Raw genomic sequence first — 25,980 nt, forward strand, 5'->3', positions numbered from 1 at the left:
CTGAACATCAAATACTTGAAAAGAAGGCATGTTACCAGTCCAGGCAACATTACATAGGTAATCCAATAACTTGAAAAGTAGGATGAGATTTTAAAAATACCACTTAAAATTACCTTAAAATGCCATCTTTGATAATCAGATGCATATATTAAAATAAAGTACATATATGGTAAAAAACTTTAAAAGTAAAAATAATAAAGCATTTTTTCATCAAACTATTTTCATCACTAATGAAATACATATTGATATTACATGCTGAATGCAAAGCTGAATTAAAGGACGTTAGAATAGAGACTGTGTCCTAAAATGTATATAAGTACGCTTATTATGAGATAAGTAACCAAAGGGAGCATTTCCCTAATGTGACTGACATGCCTAAAAAAACCCAGGCTATCATGGAAAAATAATTGAACTAATAAAATTATTCATACAAAAATGACCAGTATACTCCAGAATGGCAATTAACAAAACACTGTTAAAATGTCTACTGTGCATTTCATTATCCAACAGCAAAAATAGTTCAGAATCATATTTCATGATGAAACTTTAATACCTTTATAAGACAACTTTTAGTTCATAAATGTAGTAAAATATATATCTGGTGGGATTTACTTAAAAAGAGATTAGTCTCCTGCTACCAATGAAGATCAAATCTATGAATCACATTTTTAATCAGATTGTAAATGCACTTTGTTTATGAACACTGATTTCATCATCTCCCATACTGACGCATTCCATAAATTACAACAGCTAAAACAATAATCTGGATGAGAAGTCATTCAACAAGCTCAAAAGACAATGACTTTTATATTAGATGTGCACCAGAGGGATTTCAGCAATAAATATAAGGGCTAAAATTTGTGTGCATCAACAGCTCACGCTGCTTTGAATGTTTTGCATGAGCACGGTCATGATGCTCAGGACCTCTTTAAGAACAATGGGAAAACCTCTAAATCTGGCAAAAGGGTGGGAGTGAAGATAGGAGGCAGAGGGGAGGGAAAAAACCACAAGTTTGAATTTCTGAAGCAAAGCGCCTTGCTTTTTTTATGTGGCAGCTTTCAGAGTATGGTGGCATCTGTGAGAGAGGACGGGTGCTGTCCTGTGCTGGACACAGACAGTTCCAGCTTCCCCCTGTGGAACCACCACAGAACGTGGCTCATGCTGTGGTGAGCTAGTGATGCTCAGTGGCAGTGTAGTTAAGAAAGGGCAAAAATGTCAGACAGAGAGAGGAAGAGAGTAAAAAAGTGAGAAACAACCCTGCAAAAAGTGAGAAGCAGCCCTACAGACACCCAGGTGAGATTCCAATGCTGCCATTCTAAACACCTGAAATACACTTCTGCTTTCTGGAAACTGCCAACAAGATACAACTATTACAGATTACTTTAATAATGTAAGTGAATTCAGTAAGTAATTCATTAATTCATATGGTACAGCTACTTCAGATGCATGAGTAAGTGCTTCAGCTACATTGAAAAAGAAGTAGAGGAACATTATTTGCAATTTCTAATGAAATTAAAGCTTTATGCTAGTGAAACAACATAGGCAGAAGCCGTCACAATCAGAATTCAAAGGAAAATGTACTCATTTTACTTGTACTCATCAAAATCCAGCAGACATTTAAATACATTTTTGTCATGTTTTGGTATCTCACTTAGGTGTTAATTTCTGGAAGCACCTAAATGTGTTCTGCCTTAGTCCCACAGCAACAAGCCCCCATGTGTAAGCTGAGGCTGAAAAAGTTTGATGAACCTGGAATCGCTGGAGTTTGGTGATACGCTCCTCCAGTTTCTGGCAATGTTCCGCCAGCAGCGCCGAGAGCTTCTTCCAGCGGCCAAGGACCACCTCCACCTCGGACCGGTAACTCTGAGTGACTTCTGCAGGGGCTTTCCTGGACAGCCCTTCCACGGTCGTGCTGAGATAGTTCAGGCCTTTCTGCTGCTCTTGCAGAGAACTTTGTAGAGCCTATGAACAGGAAGTGGAATCCCAATTCACCTGCTAGGCAATTCTCTTTGTTTCACAAACACAGACAAGACATAGAGGTCATCTTTTTTAAAACATGCAATGGCATAATTTACTGAGCAATTTGGAATTGTTTTTCTCATATGGTGTAGGAGGGGTTTTTTTAGTTGAACTGAGAACATAACCATAGGTATTTATATTTGTTAATAGATGTGATCTACATACATTTAATTAATTTGAGATAGGAATTTACTATGACCCTAATGATGGCACTTTCAAAAGAACCAGAAAGAAGCAGAACATGGAGAAAAAAAATAAACGTAGAGAACTGATTCTGTGATATAACATTTTTTATAACTTCTCAAAACTTTTGCAATTCTAAGCCCAAATTTACTTCATCTAGTTTTCTATATTCTACATTTTATTTCTGAATATGCATCAAACAATAAATATGTTCATTAGCCATCTGAGAGTAGAAACTCTATCAGATATTGAGATACAGGGAATGTTTGTACCCACCGGCAAAATTTGTTCCACATTTGTGTCTACTTGTAAATTTGATGGGAAATTTGTCAAAAGACTGTGTTGCATTTTGCAAATCAGAATCGTTTTCATGTCAGCACTGGAAAATTAAATGACCTAAATCTATATTTTACTACCAGAATATTATCAAAGGAATATTTTATATACCACGGGGAAAAACAAAGGCTTTTCCTTAACATTTTCAATATCATATAAAATTGGTTTCAACAGTGAACACCATTTAAAAACTTCAGGAATCAATATAAGCAAGCAACCACCATCTCTTGAAGCCCCGACCTAAAACCCAAACGAGCATTATTTCCTCAAGATCCACAGGCTTCAGCACATTCATGCATCAACTTAAGAGTTCTGTTCTTCTAAGCTTCTCTGTTGAGACATTTGTGCTCACAGGTTGATCACTCACCTTGAGCTCCCTGAGTCTCTGCTCCATGATTTCATATTCAGCAATTGCAACCTGAGGCATGGAGAGTTTAGTTTCTGACTGCTGCATCCACACAAGTATAGTGTTCATTGTCTCCTTGTAGTGCGCAGGAGGCAAACTGTCAAAAACTACATTCAATGGGGAAAAAAAGGGAAGGAAATAAAGGATGGAAGGAAGGAAATAAAGCAATATTTTGCTCACTATTCAGTTTGCTGACAGAGGACACTTAATAAAAGACCAAGCCTTGCTGAGGTCTATGGCCGTTTGGCAAGATAGATTGCAATAGACCCAGTGTGTTAAAAAATATAAAAAATAATTAACTATAAAAACTATAAAAAATAATTTTGGAAGCAAAAATATTTTGAAAAATGAACACTCTACTTCGAATGTTTGAGATATGTCTACCATTTTATGAGTTTTGTGCCTTTTGATACTGTTATTATAGGTCAGAAGACAATTTATATGGCCAAGATAACTATTTTAAATATGTGCGTTCAGAGATCAACAGACAAACCATTGTATTTAACCTAAGATCTAATTTCGGAAAAGTATGAAGAGCTAGGTTTCTCTTTTATGGCCCATGTTTAAGAGTTCAATGTTTCTGTTGAAGTAAAATGTTCCATTTAAAACATCTGTTAAAAGCTTAGAAAATTAATCTTCCTTCTGCAATAAAGTTGAATGTTATTGAACTGTGCTTATTGTGCCAACATTACAGCTGCTGCAAATAGACAACATCTGGCACACACATGAGCAACTCATTAGCAGATGCATTCCCTCTGCCATCAACAACAGTTGCCTCTATACCCACTGAAAAATGTACAGACAAATAGCATGGCTAGTTGGAACTGAAACATTTCCAACTTGTTCATAATAATGAAGAATATAAAAGCTCAAAAATAGTTGCACCTATTTGTATCGCCTGTATCCTCCTCAAAATTCTCTGGTGTTTCACAAAGAAATTTACAGAAAAATAATAAAGCTGTCCAAAAAAGTAGTTTTGACAAACAATACACTTAAAATTTTTTAAGTGCAAGCTTGCTTACATCATACAGCAGTGCTTGGCAGAATGTACTTCAGATTTTAATCTATTTTCTTAGTTGATAAACAGAATGCTACATGTAAAAAACTTGTATTTCCAGTCAGATATCATAACAACTTCCCAAAATCAGGATAATCTCTCTTGTGAAGTATGCACATTGAATGGGAAACATTCCTCATAAAAGACTTGGCTGATGTGATTTATCACATACATCTGGGGATTTACAAAAGATAGGACCTGGTACCAGGAAAGACAAGAACTTCTTCCCTTGTGAGGTATTTTTGTACACAGAAATCAATACTAATATATTCTTGGAAATACCCAAACATTTTCCATCTCATACAGTAACTTTTTTTTTTTTTTCCCTTAGTGAAATTTGGATTGTCTTTGACTCATTTAATCCAAACAATTCCTACTTTAGAATAGACATTCAAATTCCTCAAATTCAAATTCTTCACTCCAAGTGAATGGAGATATTTCAGCAGCTCAGATATGTTAAAGAATTATACAACTTTTAACTGCAGTTTTATTTAGAAATATGGAGTTCAGTATTGTGTGATGTAATGTTTGACTTCTCTAAGTTATTTTGCCCTTTAAATGAAAAACAAATCTTATGACTAAAGTATAATTAACCATTAATTATATAGTTATAAATGTATAAGCATTTAAGTAAAATAACAGCTATTTTTGGTAGTACTAAATACTACTTCAGAACAGGTGAAAACTGCTAGAGTGAACTCCACCAAATTGTATCAAACTCTTACCCTGCAACTTTGCCAATAATAATAATAATAATAATAATAATACCATCCAAACACTGCAAACATTTCATTTAATTGTAATGAGTTATGTTTTCTACTAAAACATAAACATGGACTAAATTAGGGTTCAAATGGGATGACAGATGTTGATTAAATCAAACTAGTGTCTTTACAACTTGGTTATTAAATATTAACTTTAGAAAGCACCTTTAGGGTGAGCGTAGCCATAGCTTTCCCATTTCACTTTTCCAAATTACTACAGATTAGTAATAATTAAATAGTTTTTGATTCTTTTTTTAAGATAGGCAATGTTTCAGCAATTTCTTCCACAAGGAAGCAGATTAACTTGTAGGATGGCACTTAAGAGCTTTTATTATTTCAGCAGCACATGATGGCAGTGCTGAAAATTCAGTCAAGCTCCGACAGTGGGATTCACATTACTCAGCTACAACTGTCTAAATAATCGAACCCATTTATGGCCTCTCTGAGGGCAGTCTGAATCTCTAAATTTTCCATGCTAATAACATAAACCCACATTCAAGACCTGTTTCTTTTTTATCTTAAAATTTGCTTTGTGATACTAATATTTATGGACTAAAGTCCACAGAATAAGCAAAGTGCATTAATACGGACTCTGCTGCATTATATAAAATAATGAATTAAAAATTAGAAAGATACAATATGTCCTCAATATGGGCCTAGTTTAAATAGAGCAACACTAGGTCCATGGCAGAACTGTAACAAAATATCACAGAGGATATATTACAAATATGTTACTGTGAAATATCAGAAATGGTCTTATATTAATCTATTCCATTTGTAGGGAATGTATTTTGGTGTGACTGACACTGTAACCCCTGAGAACTGACAGGCAAACACATTTCCATTTTCTTTTAGAGAAAGTCCGTAAATTAGGAAACAGAATGTTCAAATAGATACTTGGTTAGGATATATTTCTAATAAATACAACAATTTAAACATGTGAAAATACCTTTTCAAGTAAGTAAAATACTTTGTTTGTTTTTCCTCACAACTTCCTTGCTTTTTGTGACCAGATTTTTCATTTAAAAATATTTTCCCGAATCAGAAATTATATGAGAATACAATTATCTCAACAACTATCAAATCACACTGGATAGGCTGCAATGTGTTTCTCCTGCAGTCATTACAAATCCCACTGTTCATCTCACCGTAGTGAAAGGCAATAAATATAATCTATGGAACCCAAAATTTGCTATTTTAGTAAAGACTTATTCCCTGAAATAAATTTACAAGATTGAACTTCATGTATTTCCAATAAAAATCTCCTCAGTAGTAAATGCAATTTAAAACCAACCTGATGTTTTCACAACTTTATTTTGCTTATTTTGTTATACAAATACTTGAACCAATTCATCAAGGTCTTTATGCTGATGTCTTCAGAAAAGCTGTGATTCCCTTTGCCTACATTTTTAACCAGAAAGTCTCAAAGTGAAATCATAAGGAATCTTGTGTAATACTCGATCAATGCTATGCAAGTGATTTAAGACTTCTAGTTCCTTTTTTTACAAAGCTCTTAAAAGAAGTAGAGGGAAATAATAGAATCACAGAGTGGTTGGAAGGAACCTTGAAGATTGTCCAGTTCCAACCCCCATCATGGGCAGGGACACCCTCCAGTAGATCAGGCTGCTCAAGCCCCATCCAACCTGGCCTTGAACACTTCCAGGGAAGCCCTTTTCCAATTCTATAGGACCTATTGTAACAGTAAATGTCTTTTAAAGACACAATAATTTTTTAGGGGGGTTTATTTTTCGTCCATAAAAATATTCATTTTTGCTACCGAGATAAAGGATAAAATCATCCACAGGGTAGAGGACATTATCTCATAGACATTCATTTCACAAGCTGCTTTGTCCTTTTGATCTTGATTTAAATAAAAAATAATTACTGGAGGAAATGGCTGGGGGGGTGGGGGAAGAAAATAAATTGCTTGCTTGCTACTTATTAAAACAATAAATTCTCACACACATCTGAACTGTATCTTCGGTTGGAAAGACATTTAAAGAAGGTTAAGCAAACTTTACCCCTCAAAATCACACAGCAGTGAATATTTTTACTACTAAATCATAAAGAAAACTTACAGTCATGAAGTTTTCAGGACGCTTGGTTAAAATTTTCCTTTCTCAAGTATACAATGATTTGTGAAAGATTATTTTATGTATCATTATGATTTCATTGCCACTTGCAACCCATTTCCAACACACTTAAAGCATCAAAATAAGTTAGCAGTTCAAAGTTTTAACCAAAGCAGAATAATTACAGACTAAAACTCCAAATGGTCATCATACTGTTCCAGTTACTGTAGTTTATTATCTTATAAAATTATGCCAAGTTTGAATTGCATGAGCTCTATGTAATCCAACACTCTAAGATGCTGTACTAATGGATTAGAGAGAATAATGATGTGCATGCAAAATAATTTTAAGCATGGCATGGGTAAATAAAAAGTCTAAAGAATCTTGAAATGAGAGAGAAGGCAAAAACTTTCTAAACTACTTCCTGAAATAAACAGGAGAAACATAATTTGAATGCAGATGAATAATTCATCATTAATAATAATAACAGCAATGATGACAATGATGACTTCACCTTTGGGAATTAGTGATCCTGCAAAGGTAGAATCAGAACTGAAAGGAAAGCACAGTGCATAAATTTATGAAGCAGAGAAAAAGGGAAATAAATATGAATTTTTCTTTGCCATCTCCATATTGATACTTTCAATTTTACCTATGACAAAAGCCTTTTTTTTAGTTACTTGCTAAAAATGTAATGATTTTCCAATTTCCCTCAGAAGAACTTGTATCTCAATGAGAACATGTATCTCCATCAAGGCCATGACTGGATAACAGTTCAATTGCAGCGAGACTAAAAAGCTGAAGCACCCTAATGGAATTTAATTTGGATTAAAGTCACAGAGCTAGAGGAGTGCTGAAATCAATCAGCTGCCACCCTGGAGGAAGTCTGGAGCAGGGAGTATTCACTTACCTGACACTGCCCGTCAGCTCTCCCTGGGCTCAGGAGAAATGAGAGGCTGACCAGGCTGCTCCCTAGAAATCCCTCTGACATAACAGCAGTTAATTTCAAGACAATTAAATACAAAGTACAAAACCTCCTTTTTCACCAGGGCATTACAAAATCTAAGAACCCCCTGGGGAAATCAGGTTATTCACATCAGAATCACTGCCAGCATTGCCCATTTCACTCCCTTGTGTAAATTACTGAACAGTTTCAAGCTCAGTCTGATCTTTACTTTTTCTATATAGCTATATTCTAAACATTACTCTAAATGTCTTTGGGGAGAAGAGAGAGATGGAATGCTGGATATATCACATTCAAAATGGCATATGGCTATACAGACATTCTATAAAGTGAGAAAAATGGGGTCGTATTTCTTAATATTTATGAGTTTCTATCTCTGTCATAAACAGCACTACAAAATAATGAAAAAACCTCAACCAAATAGGTTTCTGAATTTAAATTAGGCTTATAACTGGAAATTCTAATCTAATAATGGAGAAAAACATGTAAGAAAATCTGAGTTAGTCTTTAGCATTATTTTATTGACTAATCTCCTGTGCAGCAGAGAGAAACTACTAAGCACTCTTGAATGTTTAAAAAAACACCCAAAACTAAGCTGCCATCACTTTCAACAAACCACAGTCAAAACTTAACCAAACAGAAAATATTTGAGGGAGGCAATCCCCAAAATCAGAGAAAACTGTTCACGAGGGAAAAAATTTCCCTTGAAAAACAGAACAGCTAAATACATTTATCCATCACAGAAGATAATGAAGCAATGGACCATTAACAGGGAAAAAAAAAAAACAAAAAAAAACAAAAAAAACAAACAAACAAACAAAAACAAACAAACAAAAAACAAACAAAAAACACACACCAAACCAACCAAACAAACAAACAAAAAAAACCTCACACCAAACCTCTTATGATGGTAAAAAATAAATATCTTTTAAACATAAGAATAAATCTTATGAATCAAAAAAGAAAAATCTTTTTAAACACATGTAAGTTTTATGTACAGGAAAAAAAAAAAAAAGGATCAAATACTATAACTGATCTGCAATACATCATTCAGACCTCAGGAGTCTTTCCCATCTGTAGGAAATAATTAATTACATTAATTACAAATAACTTATGTAAATAAAAGATGGAAAGATCTATAATACTCTAACAAAATCTCAATATTTTCTATTAAAGTGAGGTCAGAATAAAGACACAGGATATGTGTATTTACAACACAAGCAAAGTAGTCCAGGGCTCCATGCAATACTGATTTAGAGAATTCTGTTCTCTTGCACTACAGCAGACTCTCCCCAGCCTGTTCAATGTTTCCACCTAATCAACTGGTTAATTCATAACCTCACTACAGCAAAATTTGACATGGCAAGCAAAACAATTATGGAAGTTTAGATGGAGAAGAAATCATAAAGAAGCCAGTATTTACACTATGTTTCTTTTGGGAGAATAGCAACTCATTTCAGCATATAAAACATCGTCACATTAATGGTTTTTACATCTGGCCCACTGTTCATCTTGAATTTAGAGTAACGAAAACACTTTACACTCCCAGTGTTAAATTTCTACAATCCAGTATTTTATCTCTTGCTATGGGAGACTTGCATTTTATTTCTCCTGTTCTCCCATCCATTATCACCTCTTCAGTTTGCATATGTGGACGCATGTAAAGTAACTACAGCAGTGCAGTAATGTAGTATTGGAAAAACAATATCCAAGACTCTCTGTGAAAGAATTTAGGAGGAATATTAGAAAGATCCACTAGAAGGAGCTAGTACTATGTCAATTTTCAAATCAGTACAGTAATTTAGAGGTATCAGTGGTTTAAGGGGCAAATACTATATTTGTTGTTGAGAAAAGTTAAATTCTTTTTTTGTTTGTTTATTTGATACTTTATTAATTTCATAAGCTAATACAGAAAGTGTACAGTAATTACTGATATGCTAGGTATCATTATTGAGGAATAGTTAACTTTCTATTTTGGTATAGCACTTTGCCCCTTTTGAAAAATTCCTTTTACTAAGAATATCACACAATGTTGTAACTGGCAGTCATGCGTTCTGTGTTGCAAATAAGAAAGAGTTGGCCCCATGATGAGAAACTAGATATGCTAAGGTGGCTACTCTCTTTGACAAGAGTTATGGAGTTAAATTTTTATTCTGTGAAAACCTAGAGCAGATTCAGTCCTGTAATTTAGCTGTCTCTCCTCTCTACTGACCGACAGAGATGGACTGCCTTGTCTTACAATCCAAATAAACAAAGACAGTTTTATGGTGCCAAAAATATCACTGAATCTATCCATAAACATACTAACAATAGGAAGTTTGATGGCAGAACTACAGTGAGTGGAAGCTTTGCTTCCAAATAGTTAGTGTACCTTCCCCTGATTTCTTAATATAAAATATGGAATGAACTGATAATTTTTGAAAGACTAATTCAATTGCAAAAAAGAGCACCTGAATCGTACTACTGGTTTAGTATCGCAAAAGCAAATACAAAACTGAGAAAGCAAAATATAAACCCCTATTCTATGTGTGCCAGTCAGGCAAACTGACTTCTTGTCAAGAACACTTACTGGTCTGTAGCTGCTTTTCTCTGGCATGCATGTCAGCAAATATTTGCTTGAAATGGCTGGTAAAAGCAGCAAGGTCAGCATCCAGAAACACTGGTCCTTGTTCTTTGTCTTTGAGTGCTTGACTTTGAGCCTTTAGCCGCTCGATCTGCGGCTGCAGGGTTGACATTCGAATGATTTCATCCTGCATGTTCGAACAATAAAGAAAAAAAATCAAGATACCAATACCCAAGAAATTAAACCAGCAGTGCCATAAAATCACCACTGTTTCAGTGCACATTACAGAACTATTTTGCTTCCAAATACCACAGTTCCAATACAAACCAATTTAACATTTTAAAACCTTCCTCACAAATCAATATCTCTACTCCCAATAAAATTGTTGACTGAAACCACTGCTTAAAGTCACCTTAAAGTCACTTTTGCAGGACATTATGCTCAAAGAAAATAAGAAAGACTGTACATTAAATTTTCAAGCCTAAGAACATCCTCATCATGTGAAGCTGGGAAGAGCAAAACACCACATGTACCATAATCCTGGACCCGTGTCTGTTAGATTATGTACAGACTAAATAAAATTAAGTCAAAAAGGAGAGATGCCCAGTGATTTCTAGCAGCCTCCCAGTAACACATTAGAGGCTGAGGTTAAGCTTAGGATAGCACAGAGCAGTTGTAAGGGACTTCCAGGGAACATCTATTCCAGTGGCCTGATTGCCTCAGAGCTGACAAGTTAAAGCACGTTGATAAGGACCTTTTCCAAATGGCTCCTGAAGACTGACAGGCTGCGGGCACTGACCACCTCTCCAGGAAGCCTTTTTGTTACACTCTTTAAAAACCCTCCCACGCCAGTCTAAACCTCCCCTGGCACAGCTTTGAACCATTCCATGTCCCTGGGTACCAGGGAGAAAAGATCAGCACCTTCCTCTCCACTCCCCCTCTCAGGAAGCTGTAGAGAGCAATGAGGTTGTGTTTTTGTATCTTTTGTATGCCCAGTGACGTGTGTAACTACAGAATAAGAAAGAAATGAGGAAAGTAAGTCAAATGTACAGTTCACAGCAGAGGTATTCAAAGAAAAGTTTTCTGCACAAGAACCGAGACCCCTGTAGGTACAATGCCAGCTTGGAAATACCTGAAAATTGAAGTACCTGAAATTCTAGAAGGATGTAATGCAATTCAATACTACACCTCAATATATTGCTGTCAATAAATATTGGCTTGTAAGCTCTCCACCCAGAGAATTTTCTAGAGTAAGAGAGAGAAGAAAACTTCTATAACGGTGCAGCACACAAATAAAAAATTATTAATGAGAATTATGAACTAGTGTGACATTTTTTGTACAACTATTGTGCTTCTCCCATTTTATTACAGAAGAATATTCCTCCATTTGACTACACAACCAACACTGAATCAGAACACTGAATCAGGTATGTAAGAAGTAAAGTAGTCTTCAGTGGCAGAATTTTGGACTTGAAGAAAATGTTCAGGCACAGATCCTTAACAGAGGTGGTGAGCAACATTTCCTTAAGGAGAAACCAAAGACCAAGAATTTTACATGAAACTGAAACATGAAAAAGAGTATAAGGCCACAGTCCCTTCTACGTGTATAAATATCTTAATAACTAAATATTTGGGGCAGAGTTTTAAAGACCCATATCCTGGGTTCTACTGCCTCTTATTTCTCTACCAGTCTTTCCTTTCCTTGAGCAAATATTTTCAATAATTACCTTGTAATTCCAAGGAGTCCATTTACCATTTTTATAGCGAAAAATTGTAGGTCATAATCTGTCTTGCTGTTGGAACACCTACTTATGAAACACAATATTGTAAAAAACTTGAAGAAGAATCTCTAACCTTGCATCGTTCTAACTGAGTTTTTACTGTAGCAGGATCTGTTGCTGGTGTGGGTTGTGCTTTCAGCCAGTTCTCTGCAGCAATTGCTGTCTGCTCCAGTTGCTGCAGCTGGGAGTAGAAGTCAATGATGTTATTTTGGTACTCCAGCCATGCCAGTCTTTCACTCAGCAACTGACAGAACTCAATCCAGCGGCTCTTCAGCTGCTCTGAGGCTTGTCTAATGTTGTCAGGATTCAGACCCTCTAGAAAAACAAGAGAAGAAGATGCTTAAAGATAAGCAAGTTACAAAGAAAAAAAAAAAAAATAGGCTAGTTTAACAATTCAATTTCTCTGTTTGAAAGCTCATAAATCCAGTTAATGATTTATCACCAAATAACAGTTCTGAATCTACAGATGTTACACATTAGTGGGGAAAGCATATGAAAGATATTTAAAGTTTCTGCCTGGGTACTTTTGTTGTTGTGGGAAGGAATAATAAACTACATTAAAGTACAAGAATGGGAATAAAGCAGAAAGTAGAGATAAAATAGATAAAGCTAATTAAAAGTGCTGTAAGAAATAACAAAATGCCTGACAGCTGGATTTTGAAAACTATTCCTGGACTGTAATTAGATTTTAATGTACAAGACTGTTGCTGGCTTTTCTTCTATAAAAAGACTGATTACAATTAATAGGAACTATATGCCACAGTTATTTAGAGGTTTCTGATAATCCAACCCATATATTTTGCATTATACGTTATTTTAGAAATATCATAAACACTAGGGAATAAACAAAGTACCAGATCAAACCTCCAGCTAGGCCAGTCCTGAGTGTTCAACCATGACCATAAGGAGACAGTAAGAGCCAAGAAACCATAGGTGATGCTTCTCTATGGTTATTTTCAAAGTGTTTGGCTTCTCTGATGTAGTTTGCCTATTTCTGTCTGTTGTTCAATAATCACGCTTATATTAAAGTTCATAAAATAAAACTGACTTTAGTTATTATGGACAAGGTAATTATTTAGAAAAATTAAAAGGTAAAAGGAATTCTCTTCACTTTCTGTGAAGAAAGTAAAGTAATACATATGAAAGATAAGAAAATGTGTCAACATAATTCATAATCTCTCTGTAACTTCAACTCAGATTGACTTCAAAATAATATTAACTCAATATTCTCATTTATTTTTCAATGTAAGTTTAAATGTAGTCCCTAACATTTTTCTAATTGCAATGACATGTAATGATACGCATGGCAATAGGGCCAACATTGATTTCAAAATGAGTAAAATTCTCAAATCATTGAGCAATGCCATATGCTTAAAAACACTTCTAATAACATCTTCACATAGTCATACAATAGCCAATCAGTTAAACAGAAGCTATGTTTTTTATTAAAAAAATAAAAATTGGAGTACTTTTCTTTAAAGCCAGTTTAAAAGCAAATGAGACAAAAGCCTTCCATGGTCCATTTCTGCTGTCTTTGATACACTACTGATACGGGTTTTCTTGTTTGTAATCTGCACTCCAAATATACAGGAAAATTTCTTTATCAGGATTAAAAAGTAGTAATTGGCAATTTCAGAAGGACATAGGAAATAGAGTCCTAATTACAGCTAAATGCCATAATAAAATGTAATAAAAAGTTCTATAAATTTTTATATAATAAAATATTCTAAGGAATTTTTATAATGCATGCTACATGGTAAACGACACTAAATGATAATCAAGCATCATGTCTGTTGTGGAGCACCATAGTGCTCTATCAAATCCTCTTCTGGATCCAGCTCAGGGTATTTAATTCAGAGTTGCTTGGAAACAGCCCACTTGGAAACAGACTGTGCAGTACCTGATAGCAGTTCTCTGGATATGCTTTTTCTCTGGGATGATGCCCCAGCCAAACAAATGGTACAGCATTTCAAAAAGCAAAACTATTGGAAAAATAGAAAGCCCAGTACTACTGGGAACTAATGGCAACTGTGCTGGTTGGAGCAGCCCTGCATCCATATTATACTCAAAAAACTGAAGAGTACATTTAAAGGACTGAGCAAAGATATAAAATGAACTTTGAAGTATGAAGGGGTAAAAAAGGATTTTGACACAAATCCAAGAGTGATCTTGTCTCCTGTGAGTGTGTGTGTGTGCATCTGCAGATGCGGTAGCATCACTGTATCTTTTAGAAGTGTAATGTCTAATGAGCATGTGAGGAGGCAGGAAAAACCTGAATGGCTCAGCACATCTGAATAACAACAATCAGAGACAACCAGGCACGCAGATACTAAATCTTAACAACAAACAGCAAGAACAAACATATGTATAGACAAAAAGACTTTAACTATGCTGTGCTTGAACAACTGTTTCTATTGTGAGTTGGATATAAAAATGCTGTATATTCATAACAGAGAGCAGATTATCTTTGCCACTGTGTTCATTACTATCTCTGAACCTGAAAGACATTGTTTGTGAGTTTGGCAGACTAGACATAAAAAGATCACTTTATTTACAACTCCTTTCCTTTCTTTTCAGCTCACAGTCTCCTAAGTACCCTTAGGCAAGATTATGAGAACCAGAAGTGCAGTCATGGATCCTCGAAACATAATAATACTTTTCACTGCAGTATTTTTCTTCTAGGATTCAGAGAGGACTGTATTTCAGATGAAAATCTAAATTCACCAGATCCTCCTTTCTTATTTTGCTCATGGGTCCCTCTTCACATGACACATTTAAATATGTGAAAATAGCTGCTATTATTCAATTTTTCTTTATTTTTTTATATTTAACATCTAACCTTTGAGTCTAAACATGTTTCCATAAACACACACAGAAGGAAATGCTTTTGCTCTTCGAGTTCCTGAAGTAGACAGTACAAAATTGGTTTATTCAGAGTCATGATTGGTAAAATATTGCAGAGATGCACCTTCATTAGGCAGAATATCCTACTGAAAGGAAGGTAAAATCTCCGTAATGTGCTTTTAAAACTCTTATTTCTCAGTCCATTCAGATAAATCAAAATTGTCCATCAGATGCCAGCATGTCATTTCTAGAAGGATGTAATAAAATGGCTGTTACTTGCACTTGACATAATTTGGGTAAGTTTGACCCATTGGTGAAAATCAAGAATTTCACAGAATCATGGAATTGTTAGGGTTGGAAGGGACTTCTGGAGATCACTCAGTCCAATCCCTGTGCCAGGACAGGGTCAGCCAGAGCTGGTGACACAGGAATGTGTCCAGGTGGGGTTTGGAAACTCCAAAGTCCATGACTTCCCTGGGCAGCACTGCATTCCAGTGCTCTGCCACCCACAAAGTAAAGAAATTCTTCCTCTAGTTGAGGTGGAACTTCCTGTGTTTTAATTTATTACTCCTTAATAAACTCCATTATTCCTTATCCTGTTTGAAATTTTCTTCTGTGATAACTACTGATTTCTTCATTACCTTAAGCAACTTTACCAAGACATACCAGAAGTGCACCAGCAGGCAAAAAAAACAATATAAAATCCATTTTCTGGTAAAACATTATTTTATGAATAGTCATTGGTTCATAATCTTTCCATGTTTCACAATCTAAAAGCTTCTGGTATAATCATTGTATAAATATACCGCACCCAGAGGAAACAGATCATTATCTGAAGCACATCCATTAATTTTATTACCTTGTATACTGCACATAACAAATTGTGCCTGAATATTTTTAATTGTGCAGCACCTTACATGCAAGTGCTTTGGAATTGCCACTTAATATGAAATATATCTTATTAAGTGCCATCTGTCATTTGCACAGTTCTGTGATAGAATAATGTAATATTATTTGGTTTCTGTAGCTTTCTACTCTTGTGTAACTTACAAGATAATGTATTTCTTCCACAGAATGGTGGCAATCTGAAATTATTTGTTTTATTACAGCAAATTGATTTGTATTCACTTTAAACACTTTTAAACACTTCCTGTCAAAATTCTCTGATTATTCAATTACTCAATTTGATGTCCTGTTTATTTTATTCTAAACTACTGTAATAGCCAAATGTCCACTCAAACTGCTAAACTGTTTCACTTATGCATCAACAGATTTTTTCTTCTATTTTATAATATGATTCAGTAAAGAAAAACAAAACAGATTTTTTTTTCCTAGAAACACTGGTAAACTTTCACTGATTGAAATTATCAGACTTCTCTGAAAGCATGAGCAAAGAGAGGCAGAGCACAGCCCATATGGGTGGTTGGGTAAAGAAACAACCACCAAAAGCATCAATTATTTCCCTTGTGATGGGAAAAGCCCTTCAAATGACGATGTCCAGACACCCTGCCTACAAACACAGGAACAGCTCTGTTGTGGGAGAGGGCAGATCTTTCCAGTGCAAAATACTTTTGCTGTCAGTGTCTGACAATGTTTACATAAGGCTAGAAGGGTGTCCTGTGTAAATGTTTCCTTATTATATTTCCCCCTGCTAAGGAAAAAAGGTAGATTAAACCCTAAATAACCCAGTCCAATTCTCTACAGAATCCTGTGGGGGTTTTTTTTTTTTTTGTTTTTTTTTTTTTTTTTTTTTTTTTTTTTTGGGTTTTTTTTTTTTTTTAACTTATTCCTTCTTCTACCTATCACAGAAAAAAGAAAAAAAAGGCAAGAAGAGAAAAATAAATGATACAACAATCAGTGTGAACTCGCTCTTATAATCCAGCAGATGTCTCATCTTTTTAGACTCTTCATCTGTTACATTCAGAGTCTTGTTTATGAGCAAAGAGAAAGAATATTTTACATATAAGTAGAGCCAGGAAGCCAGTGCCAGCATAATTGGAATCTGAAGGAATCTAATCATTATTATTCCAGATATTAATTGTCAGAGAATAAGTAAAAGTTAACAATACAATTTAAATTGTCATCACTTGACTTCTAAACTGATCAATGCCTTAAATCTGTGTGGTCTTTTAATTACAGATTATAATGCAAATGCACTGCAATCATCAATTTAATCACTGACTCATTTTCCTGAAGAAGAACAATGGGAGCATCATCATTTTTGATTTGTAAATTGTAGTAGTTAGAAAGCTTTTCCATTAAAACAACATAGTACATCTTCCCTCCACTAGATGTTAAACTGCAGATCTCCCAGAAACCCATACAGGCACATGGATTACTTCTAGTTCCTTCTCATTTTATGGAAAAGAATTCCAGCACTGGAACAGGAAGGTATGAAGGAATAGTTAGGCTGTTCCACTAAACATTATTTTTGAGATTCAGTCTTTTTTTCTCTTGTTCTTAGTGAATACAACCAAAAAAAAAAAAAGAAATTATTTTACATGAGAAACAAACTATACAAACTTACTTGAACTACTGTCGAAAATGTAAAGCTGCATAACTCTATTACAGTTTGAGATGAAGTTTTAAAGTCAAGTTGATACTTTTACATAACTTTTAGTTAAGTTTCAGTTTTACTAAATTGCAACCATTAATTGCAATTAGATCATAATGATTGGAAGAAAAGACAAATAGAAAATACATTGTATTCAGAAGTATCTTGTATTCAAATTCACAGTTTTACAATGGTAGTTAAATTCCTCTACCCTCAAGGAGTAATTTTGGGCATCTCACAAGATATTCCATTTGCCAACTTTGATAAAATCATCTCATAGTTCTCACCAACTAATGTTAATTATTTGTTCTACTCTCTACTGTTGGTAATTACTGCATTAATTAACCATTCCAAACACTATTCTTCAAATTGCCTTTGCATTAGTAGAGCAGTTGAAAGTCCCATAAATACTCAAGGTTTCAAGTCCAGATGAATTGTTTCTCTTTTCAAAGGGATTGTTTCTTCCCTAAAGCCATGACAATAAGAGATCTTCATTTTCACAGCCAATTAACCTGTCAGCCATGCTAGAATGTTTTTGCTACCAAGGCTACCACAATAAATTTCATGACACAGACCTCAGAGCAGCTGACAAAGTTGAAGAAGTTGATAAAGTCATGCTGGCTTAGTTAGTCTACCCTGTGCCTGCCACCCAGTTGGAAGATGTGCTTCCTAAAAAAAGGCATTTGATTCGAGACATACTGGAATTATTTATATGCACATCTAGCCACATGTAAACCATGAATAAGAATGGACCCATGGACTGAGGGAGAGAAAAAACAGAGTATTGAGTTAAAACCCCGTAAGAATAATTAAGACAGAATTTAGTCTACTTGATAAGTGACATGGTAGGCACTACAGTGCAGGGTAAGCATTATTTAAGATGGTAGTGAGTTCTGCAACTAACACCAAAATTAGTCATCATAAAGTACTACATAATCCAAAGAAACTAAACTTCAATTCTTGAGGTGCAGGTCTGCATTTGTCCAATGGAAGAGTGGGGCATGGCTAAATATGCCCTAGACAGATTCTGTCCAACATAGGAACCTCAATGTGTCAGCATGCAAAATTCAGATGCTTCCCTAAAAGTCATATACAACCAGTTCTCCCAGACAGAGAATTAAAAAAAAAAAAAAAAAATCCAAACTTTTTGTACAATCAACCGTGGAAAAGTGCCCAAATTATTTCAAATAGGGTGTAGATGTTACCAGACTGCCTTCAGTCTGTTCACGGAGTCTGGGAAGGGCCTCATTGTAGCAATTGTTAATGATATTAAATGTGTCCTACACAATAAATATGGTCTTCTTTAAAACATTACACTTTCATACTTAAGCAAAGTCATCATAGGATTCCATCAAATTTCTTTAGCTTGGCCAGTTAGAACCTCATATTTAAACCATTTTACTTTCACTTAAACCATTTCACCAATTTAATTATTGGTTTTTCATTGCAACAATTAAAAAGAAAATACATGTTCCAAATATCAGTTTATTCAGCATCTGTATTTCTGACACTGATATAAACCATATCAGTATGATAGATGTTGGCCCATGTTAATTATTTGATTGCAAGGCAAGACATTCTTTGATATTAAGAACAATGGTATGAGTTCCAGTACTTTTATTTACCTTTCTTTGGGTTTTGTTTTTCCCCTATTTAAAAGTTCAAAATAATGGGATAATGTAGTAATTTCTTTGGAAAAGAAACGAAACAAGACAAAACCCTTGCACCTATTTTTCTATGTTCAAGAGTTGTATAAATTTTGACAATTATTATCTTCATAAAACCAAATGCCAAAAATTTCTTCCAAATCCCAATAACGTGTTATATTTTCTATCATACAGAACATTACAGAAATATGTATATTACAAAATATACACTGTATATTAAAAGTCAGGAAGTATTTTTTCCCCAACTGCTTAAAGTAATGTCTTTGGAGCTGTCTAACTCAGATGTGTAAAAGCTTAGAGAACCCAGAAAATAAGATTACAACTTAAGTCTCTGCACAGAAACACATTGTAATATACAATTCAATACTGTAAGTTTCTAACACATTTCTTTGCATGGTACTAAAGTGGTAATACTTCTTCTCTCTTTTCTAATTAACAGATTAAACATTCAGAAATAATAAAAGAAATATAAGGCAATATCACTTTACCGTTCCATTTAGACAGTATGTGCTAATATAATTCTTGTGATAAGCATGAACCTGTTCGTTTATCAAATCCCTAGGAAGATTATCTAAAGCAACTCCCAAGTAATTACCATTCACCATCTGTTCCACCAGGGCCTCAGCTGATCTGCTGGCATCTTGCAGTTTTCTGTACTTCTCAGGCTTTTCTCGCTGGATGGCCTGCAGCATGACAGGAAAGGTGAGTATTTCAACAGAGGGATTTTGAACAGGAAAGTAATTAATCTCAGGGATGTCTTCTGATTTCTTGAGCGTTTTTAACCTGTCATGGTGCCCTGACTGCTCTCTGATTTGCAATGAAGCGGCGGGTACCGTAAACCACCCGGAAGGGAGTCAAAGTCAAAGCCAAATACAAAAACTGAGAGTCAGAACACAACAGAGCTGACAAATGGCACATATCAGTATTCTGCAGACACATAAAAGACATAGAAAGCAAGAGCTATTTGAAGCACAGTATTTCAGAAAGAAAATGTTCATTCAACAGAAATGCCTTGTGGAGGAGTAGATTTGCACGTTTTCATGGTAAAAGCAAAAATTGACCATTCTCACCAAATCACAGGGATTCACAGCATTCCACAGTATCACACCCATGGAAAATTTGACTGCTTATATTACTAGTTTGTTTGATAACAAAGTAACAACTGTAAAATGCATATATAAGACCACATGCAGCAGACACCCATATATGGGCTATTAAGAAGAAGAGTTAACTGCATATTTAATACAGGCTTCTCATTATGTATTGTACTTAGTACTCTTGATTTGCTTTTCTGTACATAAATATTGCTCACTAATATTCAGGCCAGCTAGTAAGGCCTAGAAAAGGCCAGCTGCTAAAATTAGAAGGTATAGTAGGAATCTAAATTTAAATATCATTTTGGGTCATTAGAAATACTGATGGAAAGCAAACTCATTTTAGATTTGAGAGCACATCAATGCTGTCTTGTAATTAAAACCATGAGGTCACGTCACTGATTTTAAACTAAATTAGTTGCATGATTTAGGTGTAATTTAGAAGCTCAAAGATGCAACAAGGGCCCACAGTGAAGTTTAGTACCAAAAATAAAACAGATTATGTATCTCCCAGAGATCCTGCCCGACACAGTGTCCCATAAAATCAAGCCCCTCACTTTCCTGCAGCAGATACACACATACAAGAGGGTATGTCCTCCCAAATCCTAGACAATCTATATGGAAACACTTGGCCCTGGTTGCAGTTTCCCAGGTTGGCTGACCCCACTGGGCTTCCCCATCACCACGGCAAACGTAGATGCTGCATGACTTCAAAAAGGTTCCTCAAACTGAAAAGAAAGCTCAAATAGGTGTGTAAGAATGCATTTAGTTAAATAACATTATACAATTAAATTTGAAACTGCTGTCTTTCAAATAGATTGTTGCATACATGTGGAATGAATATAAACACCATTGAATAAACTCTTAAAATAACTTTTTAAATATGATGTTTAAAACATCTTGAGTCATACAAGAACCAGCTCCCTGGAAGACTTTGTAGGTGAGGAGCCACACAAACTTGAAAGTAAAGTTTCAAATTAAATGCAAGCTTTTCCTCAGCCTACCTATAACTGCTATTCATTTGTGCATACAGAAAATGTTAAATAGCAGGCTTTCTAACAATATCTCAAAGATTCTTTTTAATATTAAGAAAATTTTGGATAAATAAAATATATAAAGAAAATAAATTTAGAGAAAAAAGATTTTGCACTTTAGAAACATATCTTTATTTTATAACAAAACTACCAGTGAAATATTATGAAGTTTAATCCCAATAAGTTATAGATGATTGTGTGAATTATCTCTCATTTTTGTAGGTCAATAAAATCTTGCACCATTCCGCAGAAGAATTTAATTTTTTTTTCAAATTAAAAAAGTAAATTAACTCTCTGCAGAGTTCCAAAATCTCTTATAGAATCTTAAATAATAACACTCTGTCTATAATGCCAGGTATAATTACATGAGAATAACTACTGAGAACTCAAAGGAATCGTTAAAACACTAAAATATACTGAAAATAATTCTACTACGTCTGTAACAACAGGTGTGTAATTATCATGTGTATAACTGTAGTGTACAGAAACAAATCATTTAAAAAAAGTTCATAAAATATGCTAAAACTTATCTTTTAAAAGTATAAAAATGATACTATATAAAAGCTTGTGGAAGACAACCCTTCCCTGCCCAGCATATGCTTTGCGTGTAGGAAAACATGGAGAAATGTCCACCTCTCTCCTGAAAGATTCAGGTTCCCAGATCCTGGTAGAAAATGTAAGCACTACGTGTGGAGTCCTTAAATAAACATAAAAGATTTTGCACATACCAAACTTTCTGTCAGCTATTTGTCTCCATTAATTTTTATGTAATTGGCATATATTATGCAAACGAAGGTCTAACACTGGTTACAGGAGGACAAACACACACAGGGAGCACGGTGATAACCAAAGGAAGAGAGACCGAACTCTTGGTTCCCCATACAAAGACAAATGATATGACAAGGGGAGAAAGGAGGAAATCCACTCCAGGTACTCAAAACACCAACCACGTGTTCCTGCCATTAGTCTGAACATTTTGCCATCGTTTGCCAAACCTGCAAATCGTGCCTTGCGTTTTAAGACCCTCAGAAGAAATATTTCCATTACCCTCTGTCAAGTGCCTAGAAATGAGTGGAGTAGTCCTGGAAACACGTCTCATTCATCTCTTTGGCTCTTCCTCATTTTCTCCTTTACTGAAGAGGACTATACTCGTGATCCAGGTTCATTTATGACACAAGTAGAATTTGATAATTTTGAAGGGATTTGTGAAGTTTTGAAACCTAAATTCTGTACACTGTAATAGACACTTTTTGAAAATAGTAGCTAAGCCACTTCAAAATATCTCAAATACATAACCTTCCCCCTTTTTAAAACTCTTTTTGCTTTCTGTAAAAGATTTTTCAAGAGAGAGAAAAAAACCAAACCAAACCAAACCAAACCAAACCTAAACAACAACAACAACAAAAACTCCACAATATTAGAGGGAAATGTTAACTTTACAGGCTTTTGTCCAAGCAGAGATTAATTATCTTTTGGACTGCTTTGCAACAGACAATGCAAATTCATTATATCCCAGTTTTAATTGATTGAAAAACATTATAAATTCATATTTAGCTAGCCAAAGTCGAAGCAGCTATTTTTTACAAATCTAAACATTTTATTTGACCTTGAGATTTTAGTTGGCAGTCAATGACTCCATAATCTAGAAAATACAAATGGCTGCAGAAATTTGGATGTTATTCATATATCAAATCAACATGCTTCTTTGAGAGCTCTGTGAAAGGATGCTGTACTCCCTGACCTCCTGTGATGGTGACCCATCACCCCTGAGGGCAGAGATGGCAACATTATCATCACGGCCTCTGACAGTGACTCAGCTCTCAAATATGCATGCCCAACAAAGCATGCCTGGAAAAGGTCACTAAAACAAAACAAACATGAGGATGGGGCTTCTGAGAATGCCAAGAGAACAAATTTAATTGTCTAGGATATCTGACATTATCCCTTACATCTGTTTCTTGTGCTTCTCTTTGATCCTGAATTTCTAGGTGCTTCTTCTTGGCAAACCAAAACTCCTTTCAAGCATTTTTATTTCCAGTTTCTTGTTGGGTAGCCTCAAATCCAACTTACTAAGTAGGATTTACTACCTGAAATTGTGGAGGTTTTTTGCACCTGAACCTTCATATATTTGAACTTGCAATACTGAAAGTTCTTACACCTTAATAAAAACAGAAGTCCTGAGTCATTCTTAGGTCTGATTTCAGTAAAAAACACATGCTAACTGCAGAATATTTATGATGGGATGCAGTATAATATTTACTACATTAATGTTTGGATGTCTCCATTATTTTGGAGTATGGCTGTTCAACCACAAAACTTCTATTCTTATGGCTTTGCAGTCTCCCTGCCCAGGTAACATAAGTATCTTTCTTCTGTATCAGGGAAGGGATGTAAATACTTTTCTTCTCCCCAGATATAGGAATGGACATTTTGCACATATCTAATATATTCAAGCTACAAAACAGATCTGCCAAAGGCTAATTTCCTGCCAGGGTCTGAACAGCAGCTGGCTTAGCAAAGAATCACTGCATTTCATACAGCCTTCTCTTGGCTCTGTCTCCCCCAGGAGTCCTCTGAGTTGGGATGGGAGCAAGCCTTCACACTTTATGAATCACCAATGATGGCAAAAGAGATTTCCTTGTGGATTTCATTTCCGACATCTCTGTCCCTCTATGATGCAGCAGATGCACTTCCACTAAATCTTATGGAAGTGACCTCTCATCCATGAAAAATGATAGGCAGGAGCAAGCTGCCACAAGAAAAAAAAATCCCTAAAACTAGTAATCTGTCCCCAAAAGAACAGCAGAAAAGAAAATCATCACAAAAAGACTCTAGGACTCAGCACTGACTACAGTAGGGAATAAAGGACAGTTTTGACATCAGCCAAGCACAGGCGTTCTGCGATAAACCAATTTATGTTATCATATGGGCAAAACCCCCTAAATGATAAAGTAATGATGAAGAAACCCCTAAACTACAAAGTAAGAGCAAGATGGGACTTCTGCACACATGTGTAGATGGTCCCATGCATGCATGTATGAGTACAACACTGGGGTATGACTGTGGATGCCAGTGCATGCATGTCCTGGTTTTGGATGGGTCACAGAGAATTTCTTCTTAGTAGCTGGGACAGCGCTGTGTTTCAGATTCCTTATGAGAATAATATTGATAACACTCAGGTTTTGGATTTTCTAAGTTGTGTCTATCGTAAGTCAAGAACTTCTTTTTTGATGTATCTCATGCTCTGCCAATGATAACACCAGAAAAAAAAAACCCAAAAACAAACAAACAAAAAAACCCACAACCCACACACAAAAACAAAACAAAAACAAAAACTGGGAGGGAACACAGCCAGACAGGTGACCCAAACTGGCCAGGGGGATATTGCACACCACAGAACCATGTGCTCAATGTATAAACTTGGAAAGTTACCTGGAAGGAGGCTTATTTGGGTTCGGGGAGGGGGTCTGGCCTTGGTCAGCAGGTGGTGAGCAACTGCATTGTGCATCACTTGCTTGTGGTGCGTTGTTTTCTTTCTATTATCTGAATTATTATTTGCTATCACTATTACATTTTACTTTATTTCATTCAACTACTCTTGTCTCAACTGAAAAGTTTTACTTTTGGTTCTCCCCATTCCACTGAGGTAGGTGGGGGGAAGTGAGCAGGTGTGGTGCTTAGCTGCCAGCTGGGCTTAAAGAACAACAGTACAATAAAATCTATGTCAATTATCTCTCACATATGTTTTCCTTTCTGCGTTTCATTCTCTTTTTATATGCCTTCTGCAACTTTACTAGAGATTACATAATATGTTAAGACACACAATATCTTCTTTTTCATTGATTTGAGGTTCACTTTGAGAGAACTAATAAATAAAAGTGTTAGCAAGCAGCAATGAAACTGTTTAAAATCAATGAACTGAACAGTACTTCTGCTTTGTCTCTCATTTTATGGAGGGAGAGACAAGAAAAGACAAGACAAGACAAGTCAGGTCAGGACAAGTTTTAAGACCTGGCATTCAGAAAAAAATTGATATTTTTCTTTACTTTTTAAAAAAGTGTCTTCAAATACTTGAGCTAACTGAAAACCATTCAACAATCCATGTAGCACTTGTCAAGTGCCATCTTTCAGAGTTCTCACTTTCAAATTAATACATGTAATAGAATGCTTTCTCCCTTACAGCAACTAGAAACTCCTAAATGTAACTTGATTTTCTCTATGAAATATTCATTTTAAAAGCAGTGACACTGTGAAATTAAAATGGGTCTTGATCCTTAAAAATATTTTCAATGTTAATGAAGGAGACATATCCATTTTTCTTGTATCTATTTAGAATTACTGGTTTGTCTCAGACCTCTTGATACAAAACAGATCCATTTCTGCACTACTTTACTGAAAAAAAATAGCTGGAAATTTGTTTGCTAACAATTCATTTATTAAATTTCTAAGGAGATCAAATGAACATCTGGAATATCTCCTGCTATCATTAGTGTATTGAATTCAAACTTTAAATGCTCATGCACTGGTCAAATTTCACACAACTTTCTCCAGTATTATGTGTGTTTTCACCAACTTGAGATGAGACCTGGATAAGTATTGTAGGTGGTGGCCTCCCAGCCCCAGTGTCCTTCCTCAGCTCCAG

At 35.2% G+C, this 25,980-nt stretch overlaps 1 protein-coding gene across 6 annotated transcripts in view; it reads right to left on the bottom strand.

Moving 5' to 3' along the window:
- Positions 1 to 25,980, bottom strand: part of DMD (dystrophin) — a 1,060,860-nt gene that overhangs the window by 659,951 nt on the left and 374,929 nt on the right. For all 6 annotated transcript variants that reach the window (XM_040088691.2, XM_040088709.2, XM_040088718.2 and 3 more), the window contains 5 exons: positions 19,806 to 19,893; positions 12,219 to 12,460; positions 10,371 to 10,551; positions 2,906 to 3,051; positions 1,750 to 1,962 (listed from right to left, as the gene is read on the bottom strand). In XM_040088691.2, coding sequence (XP_039944625.2) covers positions 1,750 to 1,962; positions 2,906 to 3,051; positions 10,371 to 10,551; positions 12,219 to 12,460; positions 19,806 to 19,893 — 870 coding nt within the window. The remainder of the gene's footprint in view (positions 1 to 1,749; positions 1,963 to 2,905; positions 3,052 to 10,370; positions 10,552 to 12,218; positions 12,461 to 19,805; positions 19,894 to 25,980) is intronic.

This window comes from Hirundo rustica, chromosome 2 (genome assembly GCF_015227805.2).
Source record: "Hirundo rustica isolate bHirRus1 chromosome 2, bHirRus1.pri.v3, whole genome shotgun sequence".
Taxonomy (NCBI): domain Eukaryota; kingdom Metazoa; phylum Chordata; class Aves; order Passeriformes; family Hirundinidae; genus Hirundo; species Hirundo rustica.